This window comes from Triticum urartu, chromosome 6A, assembly GCF_056163025.1.
Source record: "Triticum urartu cultivar PI428250 chromosome 6A, HENAU_Tu73, whole genome shotgun sequence".
NCBI classification, from domain to species: Eukaryota; Viridiplantae; Streptophyta; class Magnoliopsida; order Poales; family Poaceae; genus Triticum; species Triticum urartu.
In genome coordinates this window covers 308,351,619-308,364,723 of record NC_141878.1, presented here as the reverse complement: position 1 = coordinate 308,364,723, position 13,105 = coordinate 308,351,619, and the positions used below count along the sequence as shown (strand labels likewise).

Below are 13,105 nucleotides of genomic sequence, written 5' to 3'. Positions count from 1 at the left end.
GTTCAAACCGCATAACAACATACGTTGTTCCCTTTGTCATCGGTATGTTACTTGCCCGAGATTCGATCGTCGGTATCTCAATACCTAGTTCAATATCATTACCAGCAAGTCTCTTTACTCGTTCCGTAATGCACTATCCCGCAACTAACTCATTAGTTGCATTGCTTGGAATGATGTGCATTACCGAGAGGGCCCAGAGATACCTCTCCAACAATCGAAGTGACAAATCCTAATCTCGATCTATGCCAACTCAACAAGTACCATCGGAGACACCTGTAGAGCACCTTTATAATCAACCAGTTACGTTGTGACGTTTGGTAGCACACAAAGTGTTCCTCCGGTAATCGGGAGTTGCATAATCTCATAGTCATAGGAACATGTATAAGTCATGAAGAAAGCAGCATTAAACTAAAATGATCAAGTGCTAAGCTAACGGAATGGGTCAAGTCAATCACATCATTATGACAACTCATGTTTATGGTTAGGAAACATAATCATATTTGATTAACGAGCTAGTCAAGTAGAGGCATACTAGTGACACTCTGTTTGTCTATGTATTCACACATGTATTATGTTTCCGGTTAATACAATTCTAGCATGAATAATAAACATTTATCATGAAATAAGGAAATAAATAATAACTTTATTATTGCCTCTAGGGCATATTTCCTTCACTAACATAGGTGACTTTGTCGCAGACCAATTCTAGATGAAGTTCCCTAGTGTTTCTCTATGTTCTTGCATTTGTCTCTTGCATACTTCATCTAGATTTCTTTTCTTGATTTGTTCTGCATTTTGCTACATCCAATTCATTGCAAATCCTTCAGTTAATTCCTTGCAAATCTTTGTGATATCCTATTTGACTAGTGAGCTAAGGTGACAAAATGTTGTCTCTGTGTTGAACTCAGACACACCGGATTGCCACTTTCGGTTGAACCGAACCATTTCGGTGCTACCGAAGAAAACAACTCAGTGTTACCGATTTCAATGCTAAGAAGACACTTTGTCATTTGCATCCTGCATATCTGTTCCAGATCCACTCAATGATTCTAGTCCTCTACCAGCATCACATTCTATATGCTACTTTACTTTGTGACTCAAGGACCAAACCTATCTTGACTCACACTCCAGAAGATCCTTCTTGGAAATTGATGTCAAAGGGGGAGAGAGATCACATCAAAGCTTACTTGCTTCAAAAGGGGGAGAGTACTTCCAAGGGGAGAAAATACTTGATCACATCAAACGGAGAGAGGGACCCTAGATGCTTGGTATTCAAGAGGAGAGAAGTCACATGTCTTTAAGAGGGGAAAGACATGTTAGTTTGTGTTTTTGTGCTCTGATCTATTTTGCTCTGATTTTCTGTTCCCTATATTCTCCCATTACCCAATATAAAATTCAGGGGGAGAAAGACTTCTAGGGAAGGAAATCTTTGAATTCATTGCATATCTTTACCTTTGGGGACATGTCTATATCCCATTGGAGTACCTAGTACCCATTCTCTACATGTCATCCCAGTCTTGGTACTCTTGTGGTTTGCAGTTCTTGCTCTGTTCAGTAGATGTATCTATGTTATCTAACCTTGTTTACTCAGGTTCATCTCTTCCTAAGTCGGCTTAAGACCACAAGGTAAGTATATGCATCACATTCATGTGCATGATGATCTCATGCTGATGTACATATTGTTTGCAACAAGGAATCATGAACATAAAGTTACAATCTCTATATTCACATTATTTGCTCTGATGCATATAGCCAAGATACATGTAACTCATTGCTTGCTCTGTCATGCTTTTGCACTCACCTGCTCTTATACTCTATATTTACATGATTGCATATACATAGAGGGAGCCTATGCATGTTAGATGTCTTTCCAAATCTTTACCTACTATTCTTTATATCTTTATCTAAATCTTTGATGTATGCTGCCATCAATTACCAAAAAGAGGGAGATTGAAAGCATAAGTGCTCCCTGGATGGTTTTGGTAATCAATGTCAACATATCTCTTGTTGGACTAATACTTTTATCCAGTATATTTCAGATAAGTTCAACAGTAGAGTGGCGTGGACAAGAGGATGTGGAACCCCTTCTAAATGCTAAGGATAGAAGATTGGCAAAAGCTCAAAAGCTCAAGACTCTACATTTTCATTTTAATGATCCAAGATCACATTGAGTCCAGGAAAGCTGATACTATTAAAAGGGGATGAGGTGTTGCTTAATGGCTTGCTTCCTCAAAGTGCTTAGTGATATGCTCCAAAGCCCTCAACCACTTTCTCATATCCACATATGTCCAAACTAAAAGTCAAACTCGGCCCCACCGATTTGATCTATCCGGCACCACCGAGTTCACTTGACATAGCCACTGCCAGAAACCCTAATCAATTCGGTCTCACCAATGGGATCCTGGTCTCACCGAGATGGGATTGCAAACTCTCTCCTGCCTGTTGCAATTATTTCGGTCCCACCGAGATAAGCAATCGGTCCCACCGAGTTTGTCTGACCAACTCTCTTTTTAGCTTATTACCAAAATCGGTCCCGCCGAGTTTGTGTAATCGGTCTCATCGAGATTACGTTATGCCCTAACCCTAATGACATCGGTCCCACCGAGTTGACATGTCGGTCCCATCGAAAATCCTAACGTTTACATTTTGAACTAAATTCGTCTGACCGAGTTTCATGATTCAGTCCCACCTAATTTGGTGATTTGTGTGTAACGGTTAGATTTTATGTGCAGGCTATATATACCCCTCCACCCTTCCTTCATTAGAGGAGAGAGCCATCAGAACATGCCTACACTTCCAGCATTCATTTTCTGATAGAGAACCACCTACTCATGTGTTGAGACCAAGATATTCCATTCCAACCAGATGAATCTTGATCCCCAGCCTTCCCCAAATTGCTTTTCACTCAAATCATCTTTCCACCAAGTCCAAATCCGTGAGAGGGAGTTGAGTGTTGGGGAGACTATCATTTGAAGCATAAGAGCAAGGAGTTCGTCAACACACCATCTATTACCTTTTGAAAAGTGGTGTCTTCTAGATTGATTAGGTATCATTTGAGAGTCTCCGATAAGATTGTGGAGTTGAACCAAGGAGTTTGTACGGGCAAGAAGATCACCTACTTTATGAAGATCTATCCTAGTGAGGAAGTCCTTCGTGGGCGATGGTCATGATGGGATAGACAAGGTTGCTTCTTCGTGGACCCTTCGTGGGTTGAAGTCTCCATCAATGTGGATGTACGATAGCACCACCTATCGAAACCACGCCAAAAATCTTCGTGTCTCCAATTGCGTTTGCATGCTCCAATCACATCCCTTTACATTCTTGCAACTTGTATGCTTTACTTTCTGCTGCTCATATACTCTTGCCATGCTTGCTTAAAATGTATTGTGAATGTTTAAACTTGTACAAAAACTCCATCTTAACTTGAAGAAATTAAAAACTGCTATTTTTCTTTGTTAAGAGTCTATTCACCCCTCTCCACCTCTTTTTGATCCTTTCGCAAACACAAGATACCCCGCACACACCACTCCAATGAGTGCCTCGCCAAGACTGGTCAAAATTAAATCTCAAAAATTGTGAGCACACTATCGAGGGAGTATTTATCACCGAGGTATAGGCCCTGCCTTTGTTTAAGGATGATCCTCTAATACTGCCCGGGGACGTGCATGTTCGCCTAATACAATGCAGGAATCTAACATCTGAAAACGGGGCAGAAATCTGGCCCAGGTAAGAACTGCGGTGGTGTTGCCATTGCTGTTGTGTCGCGCCAACAACATTTGACAGAAAGAGTTTGTGGAGAGCACTGCAAATGGGAGAAAATCAATGAGGATCGATCAACTACCAAGGTCCGCTCCGGTGAATATGCGTTGTTACAAGTTCAACAACTGGCACCTTAATTATTCAGTGCCTCCGAATCCACCCTTTTTCCGGATATTATTTGCACCAGTTGAGATAGAAAGAGAGCATTGCAACCTCGCAAGCGAATAACCAACATCTGGGATGTACTTCTGCCAACAGGACAATAGGTACAGAATAACGAGGGAGCGACAAGGAGATTCGCAAAGTGATTCCAGCCCACTACTGTGCCATACAAACAAGGGCATTTTCTCAAAAAAAAAAAAAATACAAACAAGGGCATGCCCCCCACTGCTCTTGTTAGAAACCTCTGTGTTGTTCTTCAGAAGCATCTCCCCACCGCTCTTTCAGTCACTTTGGCAGCCAATGCCCCTTGCGGCTGTTACCATACACCTAAAAGACAGCATTGGAGGTTGACAATCAGATCATAATATACTGTACTTTCAAACATTATACTCCCTCCGTCCCAAAATGCAAGACGTTTTTTCACACTCTGGTAATATGGAAAAATGTCTTACATTTTGAGACGGAGGGAGCAACAGTTAGCTATACCCTGTATCTTTATGTATTTACAGCAGTCCTAATGGAACATGGACAATGTAACCATACGAGTGCCATTTCAGGGAATAAGCAATTGTAACTCCTAATGACAAGAACAAGAAATTTACAATATCTGCATAAATTCATGAACAGTACAACTGAACAAAGCCAAGCCAGAGAAATACGGTATTAACAAGCATCCGGACTGGAGCGAGCGTAGAGTAACGAACAGAGAGAGTAGCGGCAAAATCACAAAAAGGTTATTTTCTACACGTAAACAGTGAACTGAGTGTTAGTTAAGTTAGTATAGCGGACAACTAGAGAACAAGTACAGGTTCTAATAGTGGCACTGAGGGAGCACGAACAAACCAACCATAGTTCAATAAGTTGAACAGCCGGGTGGAGAAATCACATTTGTCCAAAAGAAGTTGAGAAAGAAAATGGTCAGTTGAACAAAACTCTTCTATCCCATTGAGTTCAAGCCAAGTGTCATGCCCAACTGTCGGTTATTATAAAAATAAACACCAACTCAATAAGTCGGCTCTCCAGCCAACCGTGGCAACAGGTGAAGGACACCAATGGCTCTCCAGCCAACGCGGCCATGCAAGCCTGCCCCTGGGGTGAGCATGGGATCTGGCCAACAGGGGCTCCCCAGCATCCATCGGATACGTCGGTCCCGGAGCTCGCTGCTGCAGGACACGAGGAAGAGGAACAGGTACTGCCTGCAACAGCACAGAGCAAGGTGCAGAGCAAACGTGGCCCTCTGGCCATGTTGTTGTGCGGCTGGGCGGGTGCCAACAGGCCGTGTAGCACGGGCTGGGAGGGATGCTGTGTAGAGGGAGAGGCAGGGTTGGGTGATGCGTCGGAGGCAACCGGCACCTTGGACATCCCGTGCGAGGGGCTGGGCGCCGTGGTGACAGACAGCCAAAGTAGAAGGAGGCGTTGTGGCTCCCCAATTATGCGTGCATGGAAGTGTTGGACAAAGGAATTGCTATGCTGAGGACGTGTGGTGATGCTTACACACTGAAATTACTAGCTACTATTTGTGATTAGGCAATTTTTGGTTGTGTGTGCACTCCTGCTGCTTATAGAGAACAGAGAATGCAGCTATATTGATGTGAATTTTTGCTTCTTGCAGTTGTTAATGCACTGATATTTTAAGCTTTTTGGATATTTCAGACATACATTCAGTTCACACATGGCTGAGGCAATGACGCGGTATTTAAGGTGAGATTTCCACTTCATTCAAATTCCTTCTCTCACAATATGATGCGCAGATGGACATAATTTGGAAGGTGTGAAATGGTCGACACAAGATGGTGCCATTGTGGCCTGGGTTCACTTCTTAAATACAAGGTGCATGTGTTACCTTGAGAAAATGCATGGTAGTTTTGGGTGTTGTTTTCTCGCTCCTGATTGTAGTCAATCCTTACGAGGGATGGTATATGGACCAGGGTGGCGGCCCTCACGTCCAACTGAACAAGATTATTTTTAAAGTTTTTAGCCATTACCTTGCACAGGTTCGGTTCAATGACAGGTGTGTTGTGCGGTGGCCGAGCTCACTGCCTTAGGATTGACCATGTTCGGACATATTGTGATCCTGGGACAGCGCAACCATCATCGACAAGGGTGGGAAAAAGGTTAAGCGGTGACACAGGTGCAATCCCGTCTATAGAGGACATGGGTCTATGGAGGTCATTAGCCATGTTTACCAGACTAGTGGCGTGTGATACTTTTTTCTCCGTTGCAACGCACGGGCATGTTTGCTAGTACTAATAGTAATATGTGATCCAGGGCATACAAGAAGTCAATAACAACCAGAGCAAATAACCCAATAAGTATTTCAAGACAAACTTGGTACAACAGAAAACCAGAGGAATTAGCCAACTAAAAAGCACAATTTTTCCCCTTGCAATCAAAGTGTTCGTATAATTTGGTGTGGTGAACCAGGATCCTGATATGCAGCTAATCTCACCACATTTTACTATTTACACAGCACAACTATAATCATATTTTTCTCAAAATTTTGTACATGGATATAAGTTAATACTTTGTGGTAACATTAATATTTTGAGAAAATTTAAAAAATGTATAATTTCGAAGATCAAGAACGAGTGCATATGGACAGACTCATATTATACTTCCCCTAAACTCACCCCAAATAAAATAACTTTTCTAACTGTCAGTTGCCTGATTTTTTTCTTAAATCTCAAGTCACCTGAAATTGCACATTAGTAATACTAAAATTGCATGCCATACAAGAACTAGGTACTTGAGTTCAACCACAAAAATCAAGTCTATGCTTATATTGTTGGCGTAATTGTTAACCTGAAGGACATATTACCATATTTATATCTTCTTGCACCAGTTTATTTCAGATACTATAAGTTTCAATTGTACCCCAAAAAAAGGCAGGAAGATAAAGCTCTTACCCCAAACAGAACTTGCAACACAGGCTATTGCCCAGCTGCTGCCCGTCCAGGCCAGATTGTGCCACCAGCAGGTACGCCATCATCTTTGAGCTCCTCCATCCACTCCTTGAAGAACTCCGGATCAAAACCTCCTTCACCGCCATCTTCCTGCTCTTCGATTCCTCCTTCATCCATTATATCAAGGGGTGCCTCTGTAGTCGTTGTCACTGCATCCTTGTTCGGAGGGGACATGGCTGGCATATGGCCTTCAAAGAGGGCGAGATGGCCGAACAGCTTGTCCTTGCGGGAGAAGGTGGTGCCGCAGGAGCAGCGCCACTGTGCCTCCTCACCGCAGTGGCGGAGGTGGCCGCGGAGATCGGCAAGAACAGCAAAACGCTTCTTGCCACCGCAGCGCTCGCACGCGTAGAGTTTGGGGCAGTGGCTGCGGCGGAAGTGGTTGCGCGCGCACACCGCTGACTTGAGCGGCCGGAAGCGGCGGTGCGCACGGTTCCGGTTGCACCCCGTGAAAGGACAGGAAAAGCGCACATCGCGGCCATCAGCTGGCTTTGCCTGACCGGGCCGGGAGAGCGCGTCCAGGGTCTTGAATCGGTCGCCGTGCGCACGCATGTGCATCCTAAGGTTGGCGTCGCGGCGGAAGCCCTTGCCGCATATATTGCAGAAGTGGACATGCTCCGCGAGCAGTTCGTCGGCATCGAGCTCCACGACATCGTAGCCCTTGGTGGCTTCTTGGGGAAGCACATCGGCGGTGGAGGCCGCGGCGGGAAGCTCTTGGATAGGAGCGGGAGGGGCAGGAGGGGCGGATGGGGCGGGAAAAGGGAGGGAGGAAGAAAGGAGGGAGGCGGCGTTGAGGACGACGAGGTGAGCGGCAGATGAGATCTCGGAGGACACGGACTGAATATCCGAGGAGGAGAGGGGCTGCGATTCCCCAGAAATGGAGGCGACGAGGAGGCGCCGGACAGCAGCCATGCGATCGCCGAGGGCTGCAAGCCGTTGGAGAGCGGCGCTGGGGTCCCCATCTCCTCCTCCAGCTCCGGCGCCGATAAGGGCGTCAGCGAGCATGGCCGGCAGCGGTGCCGTGTTCGCCGATGACGCGCCAGCGGCGGCGTCGGCGAATTGGTTGGTGGTGGAGTCCATTCAGTGAATACGGTGGTGCCCAACTTCGCTTAGCCCGACGACCTCGCTAGATGATTTCGAGGTCTGCGATTCTTCTTGCGCACAGGTCCATTCAATGGGCGTGTTTGGTTGCACCTTTTTTTTTTTTACTTTTGCTTCGTGCATTTTCTTCTGAGAACTTTCGACTCTTTTTATTGTCAGTTTGATAACTTTTGATTTTTTTCCCCACAATTTGATAACTTTCGACTTTATTTAAACATAGCTTGAGACTTTATCCGAAGATGCAGCTCGCGAAGACGCAAAGATGCAGGCGGCGCAACTATGAAGATGCAGGACGTGAAGCTTTGAAGACGAGGACCATGAAGAACACGAACCTCTGAATTTGCACATCCTGAGATCACCATATGACTAGAGGCCGTATACTTGACGAACTCAAAGATTCTGAAGCCGGGTGGCCTATCACCGATACGAAAGAAGCTTGCTTGGGTTTCATTCCCAAAAATGCAAGATTCCAAACTCCGGATAACCTCGAGGCTACTGACGGTACAATACACCGGGGTAGCCCGTCAGCCAGGAAGCCCGATATTGGACCAGCGTCAGGGCCCAAGGGGCTTGGTGGCAACTTGACTACAGGAGGCAGTCCAAGTGGCCAACACAAAGCAAGAAGTTCATCTTGCCATGCAAGCCGAGAAGCCCCTGGATCGGTTAGGAAACCTGTAAACCCTAACCCACGTCCCCTTTATAAGGCGAGGTTAGGGGTATCTTATGACATCTATTCTATGAGATACAAATCTCGTTAGTCACCATCATCATCCTCTTGTAACCCCCTCTCACGAGGTGCTTCCATATCAATAAAAATCAAAAGCAGGATGTAGGGTATTACTGTCAGTGTCAAAATCGGCCGATCTCGGGTAGGGGTCCCGAACTGTGTGTCTGGGGATTGAAGGTAATAGGAGATGAAGAGGACACGATGTTTACCCAGGTTCGTGCCCTCTTGACGGATATAACGCCCAGGTAATCAAGCTACAGTAATTCCATGCTAATGGTGCCACGTCACCACGATTACTGTTGATAATCTACCGTTAGTTCAAAACCGAGTCAAATTCAAATTTAAAATAAGGTTAAATTATAAAAGTTTTCAAAAGTTAAAACAAAAATATTCGGGCAGTGCCATAAATTGCATATTTAATTATGATGTAATAAACACATTTTTATATAGTGCCAAAGTATTTTAAAATGGATTAAAACAAAAAAGGAAATAAACGAAAGAAAGGAAATACAAAAGAGAAAACAAACTAACAAAAAAAGGAAAAATGTCCCCCTCCCCCGACTGGGCCTTTTGGCCCAGCTAACCATCCACACGGACCCCCAGCCGCCCGAATGGGCCGGCCCACCCCGCGCCCCCGCCTCCCTTATCCTCCCCCCCACGACCAAACCCTAATCCAATCGTTGCCCCACTCGCTCTCCTCCCTCGCTCCCCCGATCCAGATCGGGATCGGGGTGACCGCACCCTCGACGCCCGAAGCTGGTGCCCTGACGCCATCGCCCCCTTCCCGCCTGGACCTCGCCGGCGTGCCCTCATCGGTCTGCCTCCCGCTCCGCCGACGTCGTCCTCGTCCTCCCCCACGACCACCACTGCCCCGTTCCCTACAGACACTCGGTGAGGCCCCCGACCTCTTTCTCCCGCGCCTCACGCCCCGCTCCGGCAACGCCTTGCCACGCCGATGTGCGTCGTCCGCCGCTCGCCCACGCCCGGAGCCGCTCCCCTGCCTGCTGCCGCAGCCTCTTACTCCCCGCCCGCGCGCTGCGCTCGCCGCCTACCCGCGCGCCCGCTCGCGCTCCGCCGCGCCGTCCACGGCCACCCCTGTGCACCGGCCGTGGCCTCTGCCCGCACCTCGCGCTCGCACTTGCCCCGACCGCGCCCGCTCGCCCGCGCTGCGCCTAGCTGCTGCTGCTCCGCCGCGCGTGCACGTCCCCTGCTCGCCGGAGTCCCGTCATGGCTCTGCTCCGCCACTGCCGTGTCGCCGCCCTCTTCCACACTCGACGACCTCGCCGTGCAGCCCTGCTACGACCCCGGGAGCACCCTGCGCGCTGTCCTCTTGCTCACCCGAAGTCGCGCCCCTCCGCGTCGACTTCCTTCGCCAGAGAGAGCCGACCGGCGAGCCCGCCGTGGCCGCCGGCGTGCTCTGGCGCCCGTACCCCCGCCGCGGCCCGGTCCACCCCCCCTCGTTCGGGCGCGGCCTCGTTAACCACCACCCGCGCGCCCGCTATGGCCCTTTGGCCCACTGACAAAGGGGCCCCAGCCCCAGAACGTTTTAACAAAAAAAGATTTAATAATAATACTAAATTAATTAATTAATTAATTGGTTGATTTAATTAATCTTAATTAGTTAATTAAAGAATTAATTAAACTATTTAATCCTGATTAGATTAACCTGACCACTAATTAAACTAATTGACCCTGTTTAATTAACCTGCTAACTAAATGTGTCAATGACGAACGGGACCCACCTCTCAGGTTGACCAAGTCAACTGCTGACGTCATGATGATGTTGGCAAACACTATTCTGGATAATGTTGTTTTAATTAATTAAATAAATCCTAAAAATGATTTAAATCTTTTAAAATTAATATAAAATAAACCGTAGCTCGGATGGAAAAACTTTGTACATGAAAGTTGCTCAGAACGACGAGACGAATCCGGATGCGCAGCCTGTTCGTCCACCACGCATCCCTAGCATAGCGAACACACAACTTTTCTCCTCCGGCTCCTTTGCCCGAAAACGCGAAACACCGGGGATACTTTCCCGGATGTTTTCCCCCTTCACCGGTACCACATTGTACCGCGTTAGGGCACCCCTAGCACCGATACTTGTCATGTCATGCATCGCTATGCATCTGTTTGCTTAATATTTATTGTTTCTTCCCCCTCTTCTCTCGCTAGACACCGAGACCGACGCCACTGCTACCCAGTACGACTACGGTGTTGACGACCCCTCTCTCTTGCCAGAGCAACCAGGCAAGCCCCCCCCTTTGATCACCAGATATCGCCTACTCTTCTCTATACTGCTTGCATTACAGTAGTGTAGCATGTTACTGCTTTCCGTTAATCCTATTCTGATGCATAGCCTGTCCTTGCTACTAATGTCGTTACCTTTACCTGCTATCCTAATGCTTAGTATAGGATGCTAGTGTTCCATCAGTGGACCTACACTCTTGTCCGTCTGCGATGCTATACTACTGGGCCGTGATCACTTCGTGAGGTGATCACGGGCATATGCTATATACTTTATACTGAACATTACTTATGATACTGTTCGGAGTTGGGGGCTGAAGGGGCAGGTGGCTCCATTCCGGTAGAGGTGGGCCTGGGTTCCCGACGGGCCCCGACTGTTACTTTGTGGCGGGGCGACAGGGCAGGTTGAGACCACCTAGGAGAGAGGTGGGTCTGTCCCTGGTCGGCGTCCGTGGTTATTTCAAAATAACACGCTTAACGAGATCTTGGTATTTGATCTGAGTCTGGCTACTGGCCTATACGCACTAACCATCTACGCGGCGACAGTTATGGGTACTCGATGTCGTGGTATCAGCCGAAGCCTTCATGACGTCAGCGACTGAGAGGCGCGTGCCGGGTTGGACTGGAACGCCTGCTCTTGTATAAGGGAGGCTAGGTCTGCTCACCGGCCGCGTACGCAACGTGCAGGTGTGCAATGGGCGATGGGCCCAGACCCCTGCGCCATAGTATTTAGACCGGCGTGCTGACCTCTCTGTTGTGCCTAGGTAGGGCTGCGACGTGTTGATCTTCCGAGGCCGGGCATGACCCAGGAAAGTGTGTCCGGCCAAATGGGATCGAGCGTGTTTGGTTATGTGATGCACCCCTGCAGGGAAGTTAATCTATTCGAATAGCCGTGATCTTCGATAACAGGACGACTTGGAGTTCTACCTTGACCTTATGACAACTAGAACCGGATACTTAATAGAACACACCCTTCCAAGTGCCAGATACAACCGGTGGTCGCTCTCTCAGAGGGTGACGAGGGAAGGATCATTGGTTAGGGTTATGCTATGCGATGTTACTTGGTGAACTTACCATCTACTCTCTTCTTCTGCTGCAAGATGGAGGTTACCAGAAGCGTAGTCTTCGATAGGACTAGCTATCCCCCTCTTATTCCGGCATTCTGCAGTTCAGTCCACATATGATAGACTTATTCCATTTGATACAAATGCATACATTTGTAGTGTAGCTCCTTGCTTGCGAGTACTTTGGATGAGTACTCATGGTTTCTTTGCTTCCTCTTTTCCCCCTTTTTCTACACCCGATTGCTGCGACCAGACGATGGAGCCCAGGAGCCAGACGCCACCGTCGATGACGACTACTACTACTCGAGAGGTGCCTACTACTACGTGCAGCCCGCTAACGACGACCAGGAGTAGTTTAGGAGGATCCCAGGCAGGAGGCCTGCCCCTCTTTCGATCTGTATCCCAATTTGTGCTAGTCTTCTTAAGGCAAACTTGTTTAACTTATGTCTGTACTCAGATATTGTTGCTTCCGCTCACTCGTCTATGATCGAGCTCTTGTATTCGAGCCCTCGAGGCCCCTGGCTTGTAATATGATGCTTATATGACTTATTTTATTTGTAGAGTTGTGTTGTGATATCTTCCCGTGAGTCTCTGATCTTGATCGTACATGTTTGCGTGTATGGTTAGTGTACGATTGAATCGGGGGCGTCACAAGTTGGTATCAGAGCTGACTGCCTGTAGGAATCCCCCTTCCACACTCCTTGGCCGAAGTCGAGTCTAGACATTACAAAAACTTTTACTAACATGGTTGTGTGCCTTACGGGCCCACGTCGCCATCTGGGTGGTATTAGTATCTTTGACTCCTCGATCCTTACTCTAGGACTCTGAACTCTCTTCTACTCGGGTTAAACGATTTTAATAACTTTAACATTAGGATCCCGTGACCACATTCACCCCAAAGTTGGATAAGCCCTAGCTATTCCTTGGAGTAGTATATTGAACATTATCCACACTGTCAGTTTACTCCTTTGAAACATCTTTGTTTTCAGATGGAACCCATGAGACAGGTCGTGCGCCACACGATGGCCATTGGTGCCTCAGGATCACCTGCTGTGTTGGTTGAGATGATGACCTATCTGGGTTAT

At 47.4% G+C, this 13,105-nt stretch overlaps 1 protein-coding gene across 1 annotated transcript; it reads right to left on the bottom strand.

Annotated features, from left to right (window-relative positions):
- Window positions 1-3,984: 3,984 nt before the first annotated feature.
- On the bottom strand, window positions 3,985-8,069 carry LOC125513478 (uncharacterized). Its single transcript, XM_048678604.2, has 2 exons — window positions 6,828-8,069; window positions 3,985-4,248 (listed from the first exon to the last, which is right to left on the bottom strand). Exon 1 carries the CDS (start codon window positions 7,959-7,961, stop codon window positions 6,852-6,854), a length of 1,110 nt encoding a protein of 369 aa, XP_048534561.1. The 5' UTR covers window positions 7,962-8,069; the 3' UTR covers window positions 3,985-4,248; window positions 6,828-6,851.
- Window positions 8,070-13,105: the final 5,036 nt, after the last annotated feature.

What these genes read in the sequence shown, in the direction of transcription:
- LOC125513478 (XM_048678604.2), bottom strand. Translation starts at nt 7,961, where the DNA reads ATGGACTCCACCACCAACCAATTCGCCGACGCCGCCGCTGGCGCGTCA.